At 39.9% G+C, this 24014-nt stretch overlaps 2 protein-coding genes across 4 annotated transcripts in view; one reads left to right on the top strand and one right to left on the bottom strand.

Moving 5' to 3' along the window:
- The first annotated feature begins 9548 nt into the window (after positions 1-9548).
- On the top strand, positions 9549-18396 carry si:dkey-8e10.3 (serine/threonine-protein kinase SBK1). 2 transcript variants are annotated; one of them, XM_061780835.1, is made up of 6 exons: positions 9549-9613; positions 10648-10680; positions 12570-12698; positions 13512-13684; positions 15351-15553; positions 15681-18396. In XM_061780835.1, the coding sequence occupies exons 4-6, from the start codon at positions 13522-13524 to the stop codon at positions 16293-16295; spliced, it is 981 nt and encodes a 326-aa protein (XP_061636819.1). In that variant the 5' UTR covers positions 9549-9613; positions 10648-10680; positions 12570-12698; positions 13512-13521; the 3' UTR covers positions 16296-18396. The 2 variants fall into 2 exon arrangements, with proteins under 2 accessions (XP_061636819.1, XP_061636820.1); XM_061780836.1 differs by lacking the exon at positions 9549-9613 and having other exon boundaries at positions 10664-10680; positions 12540-12698.
- A 4851-nt stretch (positions 18397-23247) lies between these two features.
- Positions 23248-24014, bottom strand: part of LOC133481667 (kelch domain-containing protein 8B-like) — a 137151-nt gene continuing 136384 nt past the window's right edge. For both annotated transcript variants that reach the window (XM_061780833.1, XM_061780834.1), the window contains one exon: positions 23248-23788. In XM_061780833.1, coding sequence (XP_061636817.1) covers positions 23751-23788 — 38 coding nt within the window. In that variant the 3' untranslated portion in view covers positions 23248-23750. The remainder of the gene's footprint in view (positions 23789-24014) is intronic.

The following is a 24014-nucleotide window of genomic DNA, read 5'->3' as shown; positions in this document are numbered from 1 at the left end:
ATTCTAGCAGCTTTATTTTTTTTCTTTGAAACCAAGTGAGAATTTCCTTGGCAGTATGTTTTGGATCATTATCCTGCTGAAATGTTCACCCTCGTTACATTTTCATCATCCTCGTTGATGGCAGCAGATTTTTGTCAAGAATGTCTCGGTACATTTTCCCATTCATCCATCCATTTTCCGTACCGCTTTATCCTCACAAGGGTCGCGGGCGTGCTGGAGCCTATCCCACTCATCTTCCGGCAAGAGGCGGGGTACACCCTGAACTGGTCGCCAGCCAATTGCAGGACACATAAAAACAAACAACCATTCGTGCACACATTCACACCTAAGGGCAATTTAGAGGCTTCAATTAACCTACCATGCATGTTTTTGGCATGTCGGAGGAAATCGGAGTGCCCGGCGAAAACCCACGCAGGCACGGGGAAAACATGCCAACTCCACACAGGCGGGGGACTTGAACCCTGTGAGGCAGATGTGCTAACCAGTCGTCCACCGTGCCGTCCCCATTTATCCTTCCTTCATTAATGTGAAGTTTACCAGGTGAAAAGCAGCCCCACACCATAATGTTCCCACCTCTGAACTTCACTGTTGGTATGGTGTTTTTAGGGTGATGTGCAGTGCCATTTCCCCTCCAAACATGGTGTCCATTATGGCATCCAAAGAGTTCAATTTTGCTCTCATCAGACCATACTATATACTCCCAGTATTTAACTGGCTTGTCCATATGTTGTTCAGCAAATGTTAAATGAGCTTTGACATGCTTTTTTTGTTCAGCAATGGGGTCTTGCATGGTGAGCGTGCATCTAGGCCATAGCAGTGGAGTGCATTACTCATTGTTTTCCTTGTGACAACAGTACCTGCTAATTCCAGGTCTTTTTAAAGCTCTCCACAGGTCCTTGGCTCTTGGACAACTCTTCTGATTATTCTTTGCACTCCTCTGTCAGAAATCTTGCAAGGAGCACCCGATCGAGGCAAATTTATTGTGGTATGATTGGGTTTCCACTGACGTATTATGGCCCCAACCATGCTCACTGGAACAGTCAGAAGCTTAGATATGCGCTTGTAACCAATGCCAGCATTATGTTTAGCAACAATTACTTCGCGACGGTCTTGAGACAGCTCTTTGCTCTTACCCATCATGAGATATGTCTTGACCTTGGCAATGAGACCTTTTTGTAGGCCATCAATTCGGACTGAACCAGCTGATATTCATTTGCACTGACAAGGGGCTGGATTGCTGTTTGATTATTGATGGATTTTAGGTGTTGTCTTGGCTTTCCATGCCTTTTTGCACAGTTTACGGTAAAGGAGGAGATCCTGGACGAGATGTCCCTTGGTTGTGAGTGACTGGATATTGAGAAGTCCAAAGTTTACAGTGGTGTTGGCCTTTCGGAGTGACACGTTAGCCGAGCTAGCTAGGCCAGCGAACACGGTATTTTGTGGTCAACGTTGAGTGTTAGACTAGATGGATTTTATTGTTGTGCCGTCATCAAGGTGATTACCTTTCCTATTCCAAAACAGATTTTAAATTGTGTCTGTTGTTTTGGCCTTGTACATTAGTTGTGCTTTTTGATATTATATAATATCTGTAAATTTTAATAGATTTGATATACAAAAAAAAAAGACTGAATTAGTGTCTTCCAGGCACCCTACCTTGTCATTTTGTCCTGATATTTCTATTTTGTAGGGTCATTAATTACTAATTATTTCTTGGAGTTGTTTCCCAAAACACAGAGTGGTTTATGGGCTAGACTCCAGTCTGTTTGTCTGTCTTTGGCTTTATTAATGATGGCAATGTTTTATGCTACTTTAGATTGAACATGCTTAATATGTAGCTTCCAGGTAATTTTCTCATCACTTATGACCCTTTGAAATGTATCATCCTGCACCCTTTGAATTTTAATAAGTGAATGAATGCACAGTTGTCCAGATCCACACTCAAATTTAATTGGTTCTTCCTTGGTCTATGCACCATCCCTTTTATAAGGTTTTGTTGAAAAATGTTTTATGTTGTTTGTGTAATTCTGCTAAATGAAGACAAAAAAATACATATATCACCTATCTATCTATCTATCTATCTATCTATCTATCTATCTATCTATCTATCTATCTATCTATCTATCTATCTATCTATCTATCTATCTATCTATCTTGTTTGCTCATCAATATGAACTGGCAGCACAAAAGGAAAACAGTGGAGAAGATTTTCTAAAATGGGTTTGTAACGGTTTTAAGTAGAAAATGTGTTTGCCACAAATAACACTAGGTGGCAGCATTTTACATTTTACATTCATTCATTTTCCGTACAGCTTGTCCTCACTTGTGTCGCGGGCGTGCTGCAGCAAATACCAGCTATCTTCTGGCGACCTGAACTGGTCGACAGCCAATCGCAGGGCACATATAATCAACCATTTGCACTCACATTCATAACCACGGGCAATGTAGAGTCTTCAATTAATCTTCCATGCATGTTTTTGGGATGTGGGAGGAAACCGAAGTACCTGGAGAAAACCCTGCAGGCAAGGGGAGAACATGCAAACTGGATTTGAACCCGGGACCTTAGAACTGTGAGGCAGAAGTGCTAACCAGTCGTCCACAGTGCCGTCCCATTTTACATTTTTCTATTCCAAATTTCCTTTCCTCAAGTTAAAATCTTTGAAATACATAATATTGATGATACAAAAAAGATTCATTTTAATTTTGCTATTTCAAATTCATGTAATTGTAGTAAATGAAATAATAATAGCTGGACAACTGGTTAGAGCATCTGCCTCACAGTTCTGAGGACCAGGGTTCAAATCCCGGCCCCGCCTGTGTAGAGTTTACATGTTCTCCCCGTGCCTGCGTGGGTTTTCTGCGGGCACTCCGGTTTCCTCCCACATCCCCAAAACATGCATGCTAGGTTAACTGACAACTCTAAATGACCCGTAGATGTGAATGTGTGTGTGAATGGTTGTTGTTTATGTGTGCCCTGCGATTGGCTGGCAACAAAGTTCAGGGTGTACCCCGCCTCCTGCCCGAAGATAGCTGGGATAGGCTCCAGCACTCCCGCGACCCTTGTGAGCATAAGCGGCTCAGAAAATGGATGGATGGAAATAATAATAATAAAAAGAAGTTAAATGTGGCGGCACGGTGGCCGACTGGTTAGAGCATCAGCCTCACAGTTCTGAGGTGCGGGGTTCAATCCCCGTCCCCGCCTGTGTGGAGTTTGCATGTTCTCCCCGTGCCTGCGTGGGTTTTCTCCGGGCACTCCGGTTTCCTCCCACATCCCAAAAACATGCATTAATTGGAGACTCTAAATTGCCCGTAGGCATGACTGTGAGTGCGAATGGTTGTTAGTTTCTATGTGCCCTGCGATTGGCTGGCAACCAGTTCAGGGTGTACCCCGCCTCCTGCCCGATGACAGCTGGGATAGGCTCCAGCACGCCCGCGACCCTAGTGAGGAGAAGCGGCTCAGAAAATGGATGGATGGATGGAAGTTAAATGTATATGTAAATGACTCCTCATTTTATAGTGGACCTAATCCAGTTTAGAGTAGGAAGTGATTTAGGGGTGTAGGAATGCCTGTATGTTCGGGTTAAACAGACATGGGGTAAGCGTGGGACACGCGCTCTTTTACTTTTCCACATTGCACCTATCTATAGATTTTTCTTTTATTCTCTGTACTTAAATATAAAACTAAGAAGCAATTATCAAATATTGTGAGTATGACAGATTTTCTAGTTGATTGTGTATCTTGGAACTGTAGTCTACGTAAACTTGTCAAAATAAAACGGGTTATGAACAGGATAAAACAGTTAAAGCAAAAATAGTTTTTCTGCAGGAAACGCATATGTTGTCACTTGAGACAATTAAAGTCAAGCGAAGAGGGCCAGTACAGCTTTTCTCTTCTCCTTATTCCGCCAAATCTAGGGGGGATAAAGATTATGATACATAAATCTATTCCTTTTTACGCTGATAAAGTAACAAGTGATCCAAATGGTAGATTTTTAATAATACAAGGACATTTGATCTCCACTCGGCCCAATCTTATAGCTGTATATGGGCCAAATAGGCACAATGCTGAATTATATAACAACTTGTTTTTTTTAGAATTGCACTGCCAGGAAAATACATTATAGCAGGTTACTTTAATTGTATCTTAGATCTGAGCAAAGATAGGTCATCAGGAATGGACCACTTAGGAGCTGCAACTCTATTAAAAGAATGCTGTCACTCTGAAGGAGCAGCTCGGTGTTACACCACATCTCGCTGCCTGTCTTCAGTCACTCCATCAACACTCGTACTAGTGTAAATGTCATGCCTTCCCTTCCAGCTTACATATTAAGGCCCGTCTTGTTTAGAGTGACACAGTGCTTCAGGTATACTTTTCATCAGCGGCATCCTGAAGCACATGACACACTTAGCAAGCTCAGTTTATCATAGTTTGCGGTTTCACTGGATTATCACTTCAGCCGTGTTGATACGGATCACCATGGTGATGCATCATGTGAATGTACGCTTCACAGTTTGGGCCTCGCCTGGAATATTATAGCTATGTGTGCTGCCTTAATTCTCTCTTAAATCTGAAGCTATTTAGCATGCCACTTTCATTTTCTTTCTTCATTACATGCCTCATCAGCCTTTACTGTACGTGCAACCCATCTACAACTAGTTTAAGCACATGGAAGGCTTTGTGTTCATTACTCTACAAAAACAAAAATTAATTGAAATTATTTTGCTGCATTAACATTGTAAAACGTGTTTGTGTGTGTGAGTGTGTGTGTAGATGAGCGTGTAGATGTGTGTGTGTGTCTGTTTGCGTCTGTGTGTGTGTGTGTTAAACGTTACCGTGGAAAAAAACACATCGGTACAAGCAGACAATGCCTTTATGTTTATCACAACATGGAATTTTACAAAATGTATCAAATGTGGACATACATACATACATTTTCTTTACCGCTGGTCCTTATTAGGATCACGTGTGAGGTGGAGCCTATCCCATCCGACTTTGAGCAAGCGGCAGTGTACACCCTGTACTGGTCACCAGCCAGTGCACATACCTGTATAGACAAACAACCATTCACACGTATTGACAATTTAGAGTCCTCAATGAATATCCACGAATGTGCATATGCTAAAGCTAATCTGTGCATCTAACTAAACTCAGTGCAGCTCTACTCAGGTTTTGGCTTTAACATAGTGTTTCAGACAGTGTAGTTTGGTGGTCGCTTTAACGTGGAAGATCTTCGCCCAGCCTCGATCCAAAGTCATGGGCAGAGAAACTCGGTGTGGGGGCGGTGTTATGTAAATTAGCTGAATTGTGACATCACAATTCAGCAAAATTTAAACGGCTTACTCACAGACACATAATCAGGCAGCTAATAAAAGGTTTACTGAGTTGTTTAATTTTACACTTGATTGCTTTACAGACACTCCGGAGACCCACATATTTGTACAATATACAAAAAAAATCAAAAAATAAACTTTCCATTACTTGTCACAGTTAAAGTCAGAATAATGTTCTGTTGAATATCCATCCATCCATCCATCCATTTTCAACACCGCTTATCCTGGTTAGGGTCGCGGGACGCTGGAGCCTATCCCAGCTGACTTCGGGCGAAAGGCGGACTACACCCTGAACTGGTCGCCAGTCAGTCGCAGGGCACATATAGACACGGACAACCATTCACACTCACATTCACACCGTCACTGAGTGGGAACTGAACCCACGCTGCCTGCACCAAAGTCAGGCGAGTGTACCACTACACCATCAGTGACTCTTCTGTTGAATAATAGCTTCAAAATTGTTTTTATAGTACAGTGGTTTGTAATAATAGGACCGTTGTTGTTGTTGTTGTCTATATTTTCGGTGGACCAGTCACAACACCTTTCATTTTGTATTAGCGATAAAGTCAGTAGAACAGATTTGACCACAGCTTAAAATGACATCACATTTTACACCTGAAGGGGATACCAAACAACAGTGTTCCTTTTGCATTAAGAAACTGTTTAATTTATGAATGTGAAATCACACCACATACTGTATGTCAATCATTAACTCAGTGTTCATGTGATGTTCATAAATGTTCGAGCAACAACGTGTGTGTCTGTGTTTGAATGGGGAAACACGCATACAGTATGTGGACAAGACTTGGACTGTGAAGAGGCAGTTGCTCACATCCAAGTGCTTTATTCTGAGAATCAGTGCTGGTGCTAAATGGACCTTTACTTCCACAGCAGGTGCTGTCGCTATAAGTGCCTCCAAATGTGTCCCCATTTTACTCTGTGGTGGGTGACCAATTTCACCTTTGTACATTGGGTGAAACCACTAAACACACACTCTTGCACATCAAAGCAAAAAATCTTCAAAGTAAACAAAATGTCAAAACATCACGAAGAGAAAATCAGTACACACAGAGAGCATAACCTCTAACCACCAATGGCCTGGATGGGGCTCAGTGCAGCTGTCAGATTGGATGTATAATAAGCTGGACACTTGTGGAGATGATGACACAATATTAAAGTTCAAGCTCTGCGCAAAATGTCATATGTCATTCGCCCTCCTGCGTATTTGCACATGTGTTTAGAACCAAATCTGAACAAAGCACTCGGGAGTGTCATTTCAAAGCTCAATTTTATGTCTCTCCCATTTACTGTCCAATGATCCATGAAATCTGCTGAAATTATTCTCAAACAATATTATACAAGAACAGCGAAGGAGCAAGATTTAAGGATTAGTCACCACAGACATTGATAAGCGAATGGATTGGCTACAATCTAGTACAGTTGAACCTGGCACTGCTTTTGACACATTTTCGGTAGGAATAATGAATTTAGAAATGATCTGTTCCAAGGTAAAACTTTCAGCATCATTGAACCTTTAATAACTGTAGCCTATTGGTTTGATTTGGTGTAACATTATAACTTTATTAACTGTCACACAAGTGTAGGAATAAGTTAACAAGGGTTAATTGTAAAAACTAAAAATGACAAAGGATATAATGTAAAGATAATTAGCATCTAACGCTAACATTCTTAAACGGCTAAATCAACATGATGAGTAAAACCTTAAAACTATGGGGGAAGAAAATCCTTAAAATGTAACTCTGTGAATACTCTTACTCCACGTAACAAGAAAAAAAAACAAAAAACATATGCTTGGTTAATAATTTGCTCACTGAACTGATGCTAACTTTAAATGATTTTTAGTTGGTTATTACTTATGAGATGCAGAATTTCATCTGGATCCAAGAGAATGAAATATATCAAGTGTGTTTTGATCACTAAACAAAATTTTGACTGCTGTTTAATAAAAACTAACAGTTGGCTTTTGCCAAACTCAGCCCTCAGCCTGTGACTGACACATTTTGATCCTGCCTCTTCCTACAAAAGCCAGAAAGGGAAAAACACCAACATATCTGTTTCTTTGTGTCATCAAGTCCTGCATATGTTGATGCCCGTGTGCCAAGAATAGAACCTAGGGATCACAGTACTGAGTGACTTCACACAAAATGTGAAACACACAGACTCACACACACACACACATGAAAGTAAACAAGAACACCCCATTAGGCTGTGCCCAGGTTGTAAGAAACACCCCGGGGGCTTTGTTTGTATCGCAGTATGAGGGCATGTACAGTATGTCTTCCAGGTCAGGGCTATGAGGGCAACATTCCCATTGGGCTCGAACTAACAAGTGTAATACCCTACCTAAATTAACATGCACTAAAACTTTAATTTATATGTTGTCTTTTAAGAGAGGCTAAACAAACATTATGTGGATTGACAATTGAATTGGAATGGTACAATTGCATCATTTTTGGCATATCACAGTAATTTGTTTTTTTTTCTACACTGAAAAAAAAGGGGAAACAGCAGGAGTTTAAATTTACTAAATTGAATCAAGTACAAGAAATCCTCCATTTACGACGTACCCGATATCACGTGGTGATATCCTTTACACATTGATGTCGGTTTTTGATGCAGTGCTGCCTGAGGGTTTGAAGGTCACGGGCATTCAATGTTGGTTTTCGGCCTTGCCGCTTACATGCAGTGATTTCTCCAGATTCTCTGAACCTTTTTATGATATTATGGACCGTAGAGGATGAAATCCCTAAATTCCTTGCAATTGTACATTGAGGAACATTCTCCTTAAACTGTTTGACTATTTTCTCACGCACTTGTTCACAAAGAGGTGAACCTCGCCCCATCTTTGCTTGTGAATGACTGAGCAATTCAGGGAAGCTCCTTTTATACCCAATCATGGCACCCACCTGTTCCCAATTAGCCTGTTCACCTGTGGGATGTTCCAAACAGGTGTTTGATGAGCATTCCTCAACTTTCTCAGTCTTTTTTGCCACCTGTCCCAGCTTTTTTGGAACGTGTCGCAGCCATAAAATTTGAAGTTAATGATTATTTGCTAAAAACAATAAAGTTGATCAGTTTGAACATTAAATATCTTCTCTTTGTAGTGTATTCAATTAAATATAGGTCGAACATGATTTGCAAATCATTGTATTCTGTTTTTATTTATGTTTAACACAACGTCCCAACTTCATTGGAATTGGGGTTGTAGTATATGTCCTAAAATGGGAATTTATTTTGGTGAAACAGTAGGTGAAAATTGTAAAATTTGTGATGTGTGGGAATTTTTGGAACGTTGCAAATTGAATGACCTGAACATTTTGGATTTTGGATGGGAACAATGTGAATGTGTTTTGTTGACTATGTCATTGTCAATATGTCGAAATTAGAATGATGTGAATCGGATAAAAAATGTGAACGTAGAAGAACATCAAAAAGGTAAGCGGAATTCATTCGGGTTTGGTAATTAATTTTTATTTACCTTGTTTCTTTTTTGTAAGGATTGGGTGACAGTGTTGTCACTGAGGCTATTGAAGACACTACAATGGGCATTTATGTCTTCAAAGAACATGCCTCAAGTGATGACTACATGCTCGAGTTGTCCTTGAAGTCATCAAGGTTTTGCAAAACTTACATAGTGTAGCACTAGCTGTTGCTATGCTTTTTGGACTCATTTATGTACTAAATCTCAGATACCTTTGAGGTAGTGCAAAAGATTATTATGGAGATGATGGGAGTAAACTCTCCAATAGAGCACTTGTACTGAAGAACAGTTTGCTCCTGTTCTAGTAGTAGTAAATGCGCTGCCAACAGAAAAACATGTTTAAAAAAAAAAGTTACCGTCGTTTAATTTTTTACAGGAAGTTACCGTTTGTGAGTTAAGTAGGAATTTCTACTGCGACTTGTATTTTATGTATAATTTTATTTAGTAATAATTAGTTTCTGTATAATTGTATGGTTTATTTTGTGTAATTATGTAATTTATTTTTAATATTTGATTTGTATAATTTTTTTTACTGATCTCTCATATTTATTTTATTTCTGTAAATTTAAACTGTGAAGTAGCAGAGAATTGTATTTCTTTGCGCCATTTCTCAGTTTCAAACTGGAATTTTAAAGATGTTAAAGTTTAAATGTTAAAATAACTACATAGATTTTGAGTACTGAAAACCGGCCAGAACTGGATTGCAAACGCCCACGAAATCATAAATTTTGGCAGCCATTTTTGTGCCTCTTTGAACAGAGAGAAGCTCCTGATGCTGAAAAGGTAAATTCATCAAATTGCTTCATGTTGGTTTTCAAATAGATCTCTATTGATTTGTCTTCACATATTGAAAATAACTTACACAATGTACACATTTATTTTTCTCTTTTTCTTCACAGGCAGCAAGTATTAAGTAACGTTAGCCAGCACTAGCGTAGCTGCTAGCTAGTTTAGCTGCTAGTTTAGTTAGCTGAAATAAAAATGCGCTACTCTGAAATAAAATGTTCTCTGAGCAATGTGTTGTTAAAACAATGCTAACAGGTGTTATTTGGCAACTTGTATCTACTGTACAACATTTTCACCATGAGCAAATATATATTTTGTTTTCCTTTTGGATATCGTTGAGTGTTGTGTGCTATCCGTACCCCGATATCGAAGCAATGCCTAAGGCACAGGTGTCAAACTCAAAGCCCGCCAAGTCATTTCATGTGGCCTGGGAAAGCAAATAATCTGTGTCAACTTCCATGATTCTTGCTCAGATTTTCATTAAATAATAACGATAAATTGTATTGTTGAGACACTGCAAGAATTTTCTGTTTACAGTAACTTGAACAATAGTTGAACAAACTATTACCCTTGACTTCTGATTTCAAAACTAAGTATCCATCAATTTGTTATATGTATGTAATAGTAATATGAGGTGACTAAACATTTATATGGTTTCACAGTCAACGGTGACTACAATGTGGCCCGCGACAAAAATGAGTTTGACCCACCTGGCCTAAGGCATGGAATTGAGGGGGGATAAAGGAGGAAACGAAAGCATTCAGTCTCCAGTCCAAGACTTCGTTGTGATACTTGATATAAAAACATATTTCACTGTCTCTGGAGTCATACTCAGGGCTAATTTAAAGCAAAAGATAAAAATATACTTTATGTATATGTATATGGAATATGTGATGTACTGAGCCCTGTATGAGAGAATGCAAACGGAACACAATGTATGGCTTTGTGCTTTTGTTATATTTGGTTGCCGTCTTTATTAATTGAAGCAGTCCATTTGGTTCACCTCACTAACTCACACATTTTCTCCACAGGAACATTTTTGCCTTCAGAAAAGCTCTAAGGTGGTAAGTGCTACCAGTTTTATCTTGGTCTAAAAAAAAAATATATATATATATATATATATATTTACATATATACAGTGGGTACAGAAAGTATTCAGACCACCTTAAATTTTTCACTCTTTGTTATATTGCAGCCAGTTACTAAAATCGTTTGTTATTTTTTTCCTCATTAATGTACACACAGCACCCATATTCACAGAAAAAAAACTGCATTTCTGAAATTTTTGCAGATTTATTAAAAAAGAAAAACTGAAATATCACACAGCCATAAGTATTCAGACCCTTTGCTCAGTATTTAGTAGAAGCACCCTTTTGAGCAAATATAGCCACAGCCATGAGTCTTTTTGGGAATGATGTTTTTCATATCTGGATTTGGGATCCTCTGCCATTCCTCCTTGCAGATTCTGTCAGGTTGGATGGTGAACTTTGGTGGACAGCCATTTTCAGGTCTCTCCAGAGTTGCTCAATTGGGTTTAAGTCAGGGCTCTGGCTGGGCCATTCAAGAACAGTCATGGAGTTGTTCTGATGCCACTCCTTTGTTATTTTAGCTGTGTGCTTCGGGTCATTGTCTTATTGGAAGGTGAACTTTCGGGCCAGTCTGAGGTCCTGAGCACTCTGGAAAAGATTTTCGTCCAGGATATCCCTGTACTTGGCAGCATTCATCTTTCTTTAGATTGCAACCAGTAGTCCTGTCCCTGTAGCGGAAAAACACCCCCACAGCATGATGCTGCCATCACCATGCTTCACTGTTGGGACTGCATTGGACAGCTGATGAACAGTGCCTGGTTTTCTCCACACATACCGCTTAGAATTAAGGCCAAAAAGTTCTATCTTGGTCTCATCAGACCAGAGAATCTTATTTCTCACCATATTGGAGTCCTTCAGGTGTTTTTTAGCAAACTCCACGTGGGCTTTCATGTCTTACACTGATAAGAGGCTTCCGTCGAGAAAAAGCCCCGACTAGTGGAGGGTTGCAATGAAGGTTGACTTTCTAGAACTTTCTCCCATCTCCTTACTGCATCTCTTCTGTACGTCTTTCACCAAGGCTCTTCTCCCCCGATTGCTCAGTTTGGCCAGACGGCCAGCTCTCGGAAGGGTTCTGGTCGTCCCAAACGTCTTCTATTTAGGGATTATGGAGGCCACTGGGCTCTTAGGAACCTTAAGTGCAGCATAATTTTTTTGTAGCCTTGGCCAGATCTGTGCCTTGCCACAATTCTGTCTCTAAGCTCTTCAGGCAGTTCCTTTGACCGCATGATTCTCCTTTGCTCTGACATGCACTGTGAGCTGTAAGGTCTTAAATAGACAGGTGTGTGGCTTTCCTAATCAAGTCCAATCAGTATAATCAAACACATCTGGACTCCGATGAAGGTGTAGAACCATCTTAAGGATGATCAGAAGAAATGGACAGCACCCGAGTTAAATATATGAGTGTCACAGCAAGGGGTCTGAATACTTATGGCTGTGTGATATTTCAGTTTTTCTTTTTTAATAAATCTGCAAAAATTTCAACAATTCTGTTTTTTTTCTGTCAATATGGGGTGCTGTGTATACATTAATGAGGAAAAAAAATAACTTAAATGATTTTAGCAAATGGCTGCAATATAAAAAAAAGAGTGAAAACTTTAAGTGGGTCTGAATACATTCCGTATCCACTGTGTGTATATATATATATATATATTTATATATATATATATATATATATATATCTGTGTGTGTGCGTGCGTGCATGTGTCTGTGTGTGTGTGTGTTTGTATGAGAGTGAGTGAGTGAGTGAGTGAGTGAGTGAGTGAGTGAGTGAGTGAGTGGGCTTTAACGAGCCACTTTGTAATCAGCTGTCAAAGCATGCGATGTTCTCATTGTAGCCATTGAGAGTTGAGCTATGTGCTGGGCAGGGAAAAGCTCTCAGGTCCCCTCGGTATGTTCATCCAAGCAACAGCAGTGGACGTGAACAACATACTGTATTGACACTATCTGCTTTGCTGCACTCACAACTACAAGGTGTTTGGAGTGTTCTGTCTGAGGTAAGACTTCAATGTAAACATACTGTTTATATTAAGATAAGATAGGTCAAAGCAATATATATATATACAGTATAATGCAATGATTGAACTAACATTTATTACGCAAGCATTTGTGGGTTAAATATTGATGGCAATTTTATAACAGTTTTGTTTTATTGCATGGTGGGAAGGATCACATGCTCTCGCGGCCCTCTATGGCCCATGGGCTGTTGGTTCCTCGTACCTGTTCTAACGTAATGACTATTTAATAACATATTTTCTGGATAATGCAAACACATAAGTAATAAGAGAAGTTATCCAAGTCGTTGTCGTTAATTGAAAAACATGACCTTTGATTTGAGTGCCATTTCGAGTGATAATGTTCTTGTTTCAATTATAATGTTATCATTACCACAATGTGTTCATCTGTGTTTTTTCACCACTGTCAGTTTTTTTGTTTTTGTTTTATTTTTTTGCTTTAGGTCAAATTCTGAATTGTTTTAGTAGAAAAAGACATTGGGTTTTGGGTTATTTACAGTATAAACCTCTGAATCAGTATTATGAAAATAACTATCCATATTCCACTCTACTTGAGAAATCCTGGAATAATAGTGTTTTTGTGGAAAAATGGTGTATTTTCACTTGCCACTGATAGGCGCTAAAGTTGCTCATTTACAAGCACAGTGTTTACTTAGCTCTCTTACAAACTACCATAAGTACTGTTTTGTCTGTTTAGCAGATCATAATGATTCAAATGTTGATGAGGCAGTTAGATCTGTTAAAACCTTGAAAAACTATATGAATATTTTCTTTGTTTTTCTTTCATATCATGAGTGAGCAAGAGATGATTCAGTTGGGCCTCACTGACGGCAGCCTGATTGATGAGCTGATGGCGCTAACGTCCCAGAGTCTTGGCCAACTGGAGATCCACGAACACTTCAACGTCATCAAGGAAATAGGCCGAGGAAAATACGGCAAAGTGCTGCTGGTCACGCATCGCTTCAGGGGTACACAGATAGTAATATAACATCAAATAGTATGTTAACAGCGAGAACCTGTTCTTATGAGACTTTAGAATAATATCTTTCAAAAAACAATGTGTGACTAGTAACTGAAATAAATACATAAATAAACAACAAAACAGTCTGTTAACTTCAATGATATAGGCACCAATAGATGTCAAGTCAAGTTTATTACTCTATACCTTAATCATAAAAGAGTTTTATAGTACTTCAAAGAAATCCCTTGCTCTACATATCCATCCATGCAATGGAAAACTCTGAGAAAACCCATCAGGAACAAACCATCAGAAGGAATCACAGATGGAGGGATCCCCCTTCCAGGATGACCAGGCTGTAATGGATGCCGTGTGGGAAGCATCCTATGATATGACAGATAAATACTATACATTGTTAGTGTAAAATGCATGAGAGTCCTTTAATAAGATTAAGCACCATGGGCAGACGCCTCCGGGGGTCCTGCTCAGGTCCTGTCCTGGTTGGTCGATGCAGAATCCTCCACAGCAACAGGAGACGGGTGAAGAGAAGCGACAGACCAGATGTTAGGTGGTGAGGCAGGGCAAGAGACTAGTTGCATACTACGTGTAGTTTAACAGATAGCAGATATACGTCTTAAATTAAAATTTAAATGTTTCTGCAGAGGTAGCCACTCTAATTTGTACAAGTAGAGCAGTCCAGAGTGCTAAAGCATGAAGAGAAAAGGCCGTAGAACCAGAGGTTTTTCTTTTAGCTCTCGGAGTCAGCGAAAGACCAGCTTGTTGGAAGCATAAGCCTTGGGATGGAGCATAAGGTACCATCAAGTCTGCAAGGATTATAGTTTATGATTAAGTAGTAAAACCTTAAAATCACATCTTATATGGACCAGGAGCCAGTGCAAGGTGGCCAGTAAAGGGGTAATAATTCAGATCAAACTTAACAGTCTTTGTCAAGAGTCTTGCTGTAGCATTTTGTATTTACTGTAGGCTTTTAATACCAGACGTGGGAACACCAGAAAGCAACACATTACAGTAGTCAAGGCAAGATGTAACAAATGCATGAACTCCTCTCTGCGTCACTCATGGATAGAATGGGCCATATCTTAGCAATATTGCAAAGATGAAAAAACACAGTTCTATTAATGTTCTTGATTTGCTGTTGTAGGGATAGAGTCAAGCAACACCCCAATTTTTTGCTGAGTCACCTTGGGTAATTGGTACTTTTATCAAAACTCAGAGTCGTGTCCTTAAACACGTGCCTGTGTCCGTCAGGACCAACAACCAGCATCTCAGTTTTCTTAGGGTAGGTTTCTTTGTTAAAGAAGCAGCCACAGCAGTCACAGACAAAGCCAAAACCCATTGAGTCTACCCTTACTACTTGTAGAATTGAAGTACTCTGAGGTCTCAGTAGTGTTTTGTGACTTTAGAAGCATATTACTCCACGCCAAATTTAGAACAAATTCTGAATTGTTCGGAAATATTGCAGTTAGCCAGATAACCCTGAGAGATCAACTTAAGTACAGGGGGAACATGCAAACACAAGGTCTTGAACCAAGATTCGAACCTTGCAAAACATCTTGTTGTGTTGTGTTGCTGAGGTGTAACCTCAACATATTTGAGTCAGTGTAATTGTCTACCTTTAGTACAAAGCAGATATTTAAAACACAGCTGCTATGCAGGGACTCCCATGGCTTTGAAAGTGATGCCAAAGACCTCAACTAAGCTGCAGGGCTTCCTGCGAGAGTACTGCATCTCCTTGCATCTGTCCTGCCACCCCTGCATCGTGGGTCTCTTTGGTATTGCCTTCCAGTCTACTGAGCACTACTGCTTTGCCCAGGAGCTTGTCATTGGGCGGGACCTTTTTGCTGTCATTCAGCCAAAGGTATGGCCAGTAACCGTGCAAAATTCAGATTAAGAAGGGGGTTCATCTTGTTTCTGCATAGCTTTAGCAGAAGAGCATATAACCATCTATTAATTTTCTATGCCACTAAATCCTTTGTCTGTTCCAGGTGGGCATCCCTGAGTCATCTGCTAAACGTTGCGTCGTGCAGATTGCCAGTGCTTTGGAGTTCATCCACAGCCGGGGCTTGGTCCACCGAGATGTCAAGCCTGAGAACATCCTTCTGCTGGATCATGACTGCTGCCAGGTCAAGCTGGCAGACTTTGGCCTGGCCCAGAAGAGGGGCACTCTGATCAGTTTCATCACAGGGATCCTGCCTTACATGGCTCCTGAGCTTTGCACCATTGCTCTCCTAGAGGGCCAGAAAGAAGTAATTGCTCCTCCGCTGAGTGTGGAGCCAAGTCTGGACACCTGGGCCTTTGGGGTGCTTATATTTTGCATCCTGACGGGTTACTTTCCTTGGGAGCGTTGCACGGATTCGGATGACTGCTATCAGGATTTTGCTGACTGGACCAGATTGGGAGAAAATGCCCCCACTGAGGACAATCCTCAGCTGTGGAAGAGGTTCACTCCAGAAGCCATGGAGTTGTTCAGTAAACTCCTGGCTGTGGAAGCAGAAAAGAGGTACACCGAAGGGGTGGTGAGAGAATATGTGGAGAAGGCCTGGCTTAAAAAGGAACATGGGATGGAGCAGCATGAGACAGTTGAAAAAGACAAAGAGTAATCCTGGACATACTGAGCTAACGAATAATTGCAACAAATTCCATTTGCAGCATGTGTTGAAACCATGTAATAACATCCAAATCGATTAAACTTCAATTCCTAAATTGGTCGCAAAATGACTGATCTGTACAGTGTACAAAACAATGTACATATTTCTCCTAGGGGTTTACATTTGGAAAACATGCTGTGACTGGTGAAAGTATTGTGTCATCAGGTTTGTGCCATTGGACTTACATTAATTTGCAGCCATTGAAATTAATGGATATCATCATTTGAATTATTTTCAGTTCTTGTATTATACAGTGGGTACGGAAAGTATTCAGACCCCCTTAAATGTTCACTCTTTTTTTATATTGCGGCCATTTGCTAAAATCATTGAAGTCCATTTTTTTCTACATTAATGTAAACACAGCACCCCATATAGACAGAAAAAAGACGGAATTGTTGAAATTTATGCAGATGTATTAAAAAAGAAAAACTGAAATATCACACAGCCATAAGTATTCAGACCCTTTGCTCAGGATTTAGTAGAAGCACCCTTTTAAGCTAATACAGCCATGAGTCTTTTTGGGAATGATGCAACAAGTTTTTCACACCTGGATTTGGGGATCCTCTGCCATTCCTCCTTGGAGATCCTCTCCAGTTCTGTCAGGTGGGATGGTGAACATTGGTGGGCAGCCATTTTCAGGTATTTTCAGAGGTGCTCAATTGGGTTTAAGTCAGGGCTCTGGCTGGGCCATTCAAAAACAGTCACGGAGTTGTTCTGAACCCACTCCTTCGGTATTTTAGCTGTGTGCTTAGGGTCATTGTCTCTTTTGAAGGTGAAGCTTAAGCCCAGTCTAAGGTTCTGAGCACTCTGGAGAAGGTTTTCGTCCAGGATATCCCTGTACTTGGCCGCATTCATCTTTTCTTCGATTGCAACCAGTCTCCCTGTCCCTGCAGCTGAAAAACACCCCCACAGCATGATGCTGCCACCACCATGTCTCACTGTTGGGACTGTATTGGACAGGTGATGAGCAGTGCCAGGTTTTCTCCACACATGCCACTTAGAATTAAGGCCTTGGTCCCATCAGACCAGAGAATCTTATTTCTCACCATCTTGGAGTCCTTCAGGTGTTTTTTTTTTTTTTTAGCAAACTCCATGCAGGCTTTCATGTGTCTTACACTGATAAGAGGCTTCTGTCAAGATACTCTGCCATAAAGCCCCGACTGGTGGAGGGCTGCTGTAATGGTTGACGTTCTAGAACTTTCTTCCATCTCCCGACTGCATCTCTGGACCTCAGCCACAGTGATCTTTGGGTTCTTCTTTACCTCACTCACCAAGGCTCTTCTCCAACAATTGCTCAGTTTGGCCAGACCGCCAGCTCCAGGAAGGGTTCTGATCCTTCCAAATGTCTTCCATTTCAGGATTATTGAGGCCACTGTGGTTTTAGGAACCTTAAGTACAGCAGAAATTTTTTTGTAACCTTGGCCAAATCTGTGCCTTGCCAGAATTCTGTCTCTGAGCTCTTCAGGAAGTTCCTTTGACCTTATGATTCTCATTTGCTCTGACATGCACTGTGAGCTGTAAGGTCTTATATAGACAGGGGTGTGGCTTTCCTAATCAAGTCCAATCAGTATAATCAAACACAGCTGGACTCCAATGAAGGTGTAGAACCATCTTAAGAATGATCAGAAGAAATGAACAGCACCCGAGTTAAATATATGAGTGTCGCAGCAGGCTGTGTAATATTTCAGTTTTTATTTTTTAATAAATCACTAAAGATTTCAACAATTACTTTTTTTTCTGTCAATATGGGGTGCTGCGTGTATATTAATGAGGAAAAAAATGAACTTCAATGATTTTAACAAATGGCTGCAATATAACAAAGAGTGAAAAATGTAAGGGGGTCTGAAAACTTTCCGTACCCACTGTATGTATTTTTATTTAAAATGAAAAATATCCTGAACAACTATGGCAATTTTCTTGTGTTTGTTTTTCCCATTTAAAAGTGTACCAGTGTACTTTTAAACTCAGTCATATGAGGGGTAGGTAGCTGGGCCAGAAATGTATCACAAGTGTAATAAATAAGCAGGCCAAAGCCCTGCAGTATGCAAATGTTCCTTTGCTGTCTTCTGTTTACTTCACAACAGCCTGGCACAATTTGGTTGGGATACGGATGAGAAACATGTTAGCATTGCATGTGCTCGCGTGTGTTGGGATAAAGTAGCCACCAAGGTCACCCTGCTAAGTGAAAATATTTTTACTGTATCAAGTGAACACAACAAAACATGTTCTCCATGAATTGGGTATCTTTAGGAATGTTATTTGCATACATTTGAGTAGTAGATGCAAAATATCCGTGTATGGCTGCGATTCAGGTTTAAGCTTCCTGTAAGGGTGCTTTATCACTAGTATCCTTTGGACTGTTTTAATCAAATTATACTCAAACTGTACAGGAGTCTGGACTTCATAGCAAGGTCATTACAGTAAACAAAAATGAACTAAATACCTAAAACTGAAAAAAACAATTTCGTAAACAAAATTTAAAAAACGCGAATTTTTCTTTTTTAAAATGACTAAAATTACATTTTATGTTTCGCCAAACTAATTAAGACTAACTATAATCAAAGTGAAAATGTCCTTTGTTTTCATCTTTGTCAATTAGTTACATGCATGAGCTTTTAGCATTAATTTTAAATTGATTTATTTTGGAAAAATAGATACACAACGGACGGCACAGTGGGTGACTGGTTAGAACATCAGCCTCACAGTTCTGAGGACCGGGGTTCAATCCTAGGCCCCGCCTGTGTGGAGTTTGCATGTTCTCCCCGTGCCTGTGTGGGTTTTCTCCGGGCACTCCGGTTTCCTCCCACATCCCAAAAACATGCATGAATTGGAGACTCTAAATTGCCTGTAGGTGTGAATGTGTGTGCGAATGGTTGTTTGTTTGTATGTGCCCTGCGATTGGCTGGCAACCAGTTCAGGGTGTCCTGAACTCCTGCCCGATGATAGCTGGGACAGGCTCCAGCACGCCCACGACCCTAGTGAGGAGAAGCGGTTCAGAAAATGGATGGATGGATGAATTTAAAAAAGAAAAGTCAAAACGAAATAAATACTAACTATAATGGAAAATCCAAAACTATGCATGCTTTGAACAAGCTGCTAATTTCCTGATTTACTTTCCAGTGTCAGTAAAATGCTTTTGGCGCCCAAATGGCATGTTATGCCATAATTATAAAGCAGTTAAGAATTGGCTTTGAGGGTGAGGGTAAAACAAAGTATTTGCAAGTACCACAAAAAGTCAGCTGATTATTGTGAATCACTTTTAGAAAAGAACATCCCAACAAATTCTTGGAAAAACATTCCCCACAAGTTTAACATCAGTTATATGCACATAAGGACATTTACTACTTTTACATTTTATAAACTGGTGCACGTGTATGTAATGAAATGTTAATCCCCCCCAAAAAACAGTACCTGTCAATACATTTTTAAAAATATTTTTTTTGGCATCAAATATGTCATTGTTCATGTGCACAGCAGTTTTATAAGGTCTTTCTGAAAAAGAAAAGAAATAGCAGCAAATACAACCTTGCTTCCGATGCCATAACTCAGTATATCAGATACTGTATATGGCTACAGTGTGAGAGCAGGTGCATGGAAAGAAATATTTACACAAATCCATCGGTCCAATTATCATTCCCGCATCCGCTCTCTTGGCCAGATATCATATAACTCTTTAAAGCTACAGAATAGAACAGTGACCTCAGTACAACCTCAGTGTGGCTGTCGCTGCCCATCTTTATCCCCTTCTCATCTCATTTTCCGAACCCCCTTCTATTGAATAATTCCCTGGCATTTAGCAGCAGCTGGCCCGCGCCTAATGGATGTCCTGCATGGGACACAGGATGTCAACTTGCTTGGTTGGCCCAATTTATGCTATGCAGCGCGCTCACCGAGTTATCTTTCAGCTCACCTCTCGACCTGACAGCACATTCAGACAAACAAACACTTTTGCATCTAATGTACATCCAACTGCAAAGCATGTGTGTGCGCTTTTGGCTCACTCGCATTTCATATTGGCTTTGTATGAAGGATTAAAGGGCCACAATGAAAATAATAATAATAATACTCACATTTGAACCCCGGTCCCCAGAACTGTGAGGCAGATGTGCTAACCAGTCATCCAGCGTTCCGACCTTTTTCGAATGATATAGCAAATCAAGCCTTTGACTTTCCTCTTTCCTGTTCGTTGCACTTGCATAAAATTGCTCTCGAGGACAGTTTGGATGGATAGAAATACATACTTTTCCCGAGACAAGGGAAGTTACACAATATCTCATAACAGTGACAATCAGTTTCCAACTGTCCTGTTCTTTTCTGCATTCTTAGTACAGTACTGCAGCATTTACTCCCATGAAAGTTTGCCTTCTGTTGCTCAAATGATAACAGACAAAACTGTGACTACAACCACACTATAAAGATGCGATGCCATCACATTGAGCAACACAATTGAACAAGACAAAATAATGGAACGATCGATGTATTTGCAGATTTAATTTTCATGATGTTGTCATGGTGCTGCTCACTCAGTCGTTCTCTCAAATGCCACACTGCACTACGCAACGTTGCACATAAACACAGAGACTCACACAGTTGTAGACAAGGTATCCAAGCCTGCTGGCTGTCACATAGGAGAACTATTAATAATGCCACGCTGTCTGTTATGGAAACTCTCCACAACTGGGACCTTTCTTACGTCCATAAGCTTGAACCATTCAGGAGGAGATCATGTGGTCTAGACAGATCTGGGGTGTCACATCATTTGTGTCTACTTCATGTTTCTTGGTACAATCTGTACCAATATTGCAGTGTCTTCTCTTTTAATAATGCAATAGTTGAACCTTTTTCTTGACTTGATGATTGATTTCGAAACTAGTTATTCATCAACTAGCAGCATTCAATGCTGCCAGATAATACTAATGCGAACATTATTCTGGATCAAATATAAGTATATTAATATAGCATGTAACAAGAATCCCCAAAAATAAATATTGGACTTGTCCCGCAGGACCAGACTGCAAAAACGATGTCATAGTATTGCCAGAAACTTTTGACTTTTCTTTTTTAAATTCATCCATCCATCCATTTTCTGTACTGCTTTTCCTCATTAGGGTCAGAGGCATGCTGGAGCCTATCCCAGTTATCTTCGGGCGACAGGCGGGGTACACCCTGAACTGGTCGCCAGCCAATCGCAGGGCACATATAGACAAAAAAACATTCACACTTGCCAGAAACTAATGAAGCATAATCTATATTGCTTAGAGGCTCTAGGGGGCATATTTGCAGGTTGTCTGAAAATTCCTTTTTGGCATAATGTAACACGCATGCACAGGCAATGATACAGAAATTGGTGATAGTATCTCATTGGATGCTTAGTAATTGCAATAACGCATAATGTGCGGCCATTAAGATGTATTGCAGCACACATGCTGTGATTAATCAACCGGCATTCTGGCCTACAGGTAGGGCAGCACTTCTCCGCAGCATAATCAAAAGTGTTACATTTCCAATGTTGATGTATGTTAAAAATACAGTGTTAATTTAACACTTGTTTCATCTAATTCAACTATGGGAGAGTAAATTCCTCAAAAGAGTTGGTGTTAATCTGGAGAAACAACTCTGTTAAGTGTTTCTTAGTTAAGTTTCTCCCAGAATTCCAACATATCAGTGACGTGTATGCGTAAAGATCAGGAACAGCAGACGCCCACTGTGCTTCTTTTGACTTTTCCCTGCTTTTATCAAACCGAGGATCCTAACAGACTGCAAAAAAAAATACTTTTACTGCACACATTGAAGAACTTTTGTCTGTGCAACAGCCACCTTGTCATGTTGTGTGACTTGTATTATTGCAAAGACAGTGCAGTTTTTGTTTTAAATACAGTTTGATTCAAAAATTTTTTTTTGTTTTTGTAAATTCAAGTGGCATGTATTGTTTTAGGGAGTGAAATTGGTGATTATACTATAAATAACTGACAGTTGTAGTAGCTCTGGCTTTGCAGTCAGAGGAAACAGTTTCAAGCCCCACCATGGACAAAAATTTAAAAACGGCAACTAGTTGTTGGAGAGATGCTCATCTGCTTGCTGGCTACTGTGGAGGTACCCTTGAGCAAGGCATTTTCACTGCCACCCAAGCTCTAGTAGTGCAGCACTCTTTGTGACCTCTTTCACTCTGAATCTCTCCTTGCATGCCTGCATGTGTGATCTGGTTGTGTGTGTGCAACAAAAACTTTAATGAGTGGAGTTGAATTTCCCCATGAGGGATACGAATAAGTATAATAAATTTGAAAAAAAAAAAAAAAAATCTAAAATAAAAACAAAACTCAGATGTGTTAAATTTCAACTTTATTCCAACTCCGTGATAGTGTGAACTGTTTAAGACTTTTAAAAGTCTTAAACAGTTTAAAAAAAAAACTAGAGTGAACCCATATAGACTTTAAAAGTAGTTACCGTACTTCAACTCCCAAGGAGTTGACACTTTCGAATTTGCTATGTAGGCTGGCAAATGAACAATTTTAGAAGTGTATGACTAAAATACCCTAATACAGTGTTCCCCCACCTATTTACCTGTTCACTACTCACAAATTCACCTATTCACAGAATTTTTTTTTTAACCTATACTCCATTATTGGCTGAAAATTTATTTTCACAGTTTTTGTGTTTTCTTACTAATATAAAATTAATCATACGTTACAATTCAACAGAGATATCTATTACACATATTTCAGTGGTAAAATGAGTCCTACTTTCATATTAGACTCTCCCATATTATGGCATCTTGGTGCAAAGGAACTATGTTGACATTACAAATCTTTTTTCTAAAGGTTTGTAATGCTAAGTTTAGCCTAGAAGCTAAGTTTAGCCTAGAAGGCAAAATAAATTACAAAAGAGTCTTAAAAAAATGAAATCACCTGTAAGCCATTTATTTTTGAAGAGGGTGTAAGATGAGTTTGAAATTAAACTGTTTCAGGATCATAGTCATGTTACGGTTTAAACTATTATCATAGTTAATAGTTAACCGTTTTGGGGGGTGCTTCAGTTACTTGCAGTTTTATCACTAATTGCACCTGGGATCGGTCCCTACACCCCACGAATAGAGAGACTACAAACCTGCTTTGATGTCACATCATGTGCTCAACTAATTGTAGCCATTAGAAATTCTACCTTCATTTCTTCCCACTTTGGGGGTCTATTTCAGTTTCGGCAAGTTCAGCTACAAACAAACTTAATCCTACATTGTGATCCGTCAGCAAGGTGTCAGACAGTAAAGCTACATGTGATGTTTACATTATCTGTCAAGGACTCTGGCTAACAAGTGAGTCCCCTTGGGTCTACGGCTGCCTCTGTCCTTTGGTTACCTCTTGATGAAGCATGCAAGGCATGCTGGGCCATCTGTCATCTCTTGTGTAGCTGTTAAGTCTTCTCTGGACACTGTTGAGTCTTTTGATGACCTGCGAGGGGGGAAATGGCTTACTGTGCTTTGTATCAAACTATATTAAACACTCAAAACATGACATTTTTATGACCACAAAGGTAGCATGTGAAACAAGGTGATTTCCCTGGTTCAAGAAGAGCCATTTTTTAACATCTATTGAAAACAGGACACGTTTCTCTAGCGAGATGCCAAATATTTTTCCACTCCACGCCACCAGATACTTTAGATTCCAGATTTGAAGT

Source organism: Phyllopteryx taeniolatus, chromosome 1 (genome assembly GCF_024500385.1).
Source record: "Phyllopteryx taeniolatus isolate TA_2022b chromosome 1, UOR_Ptae_1.2, whole genome shotgun sequence".
Classification (NCBI taxonomy): Eukaryota; Metazoa; Chordata; class Actinopteri; order Syngnathiformes; family Syngnathidae; genus Phyllopteryx; species Phyllopteryx taeniolatus.
The sequence above is the reverse complement of the archived record's forward strand: the minus strand, read 5'-3'. Positions and strand labels throughout refer to the sequence as shown.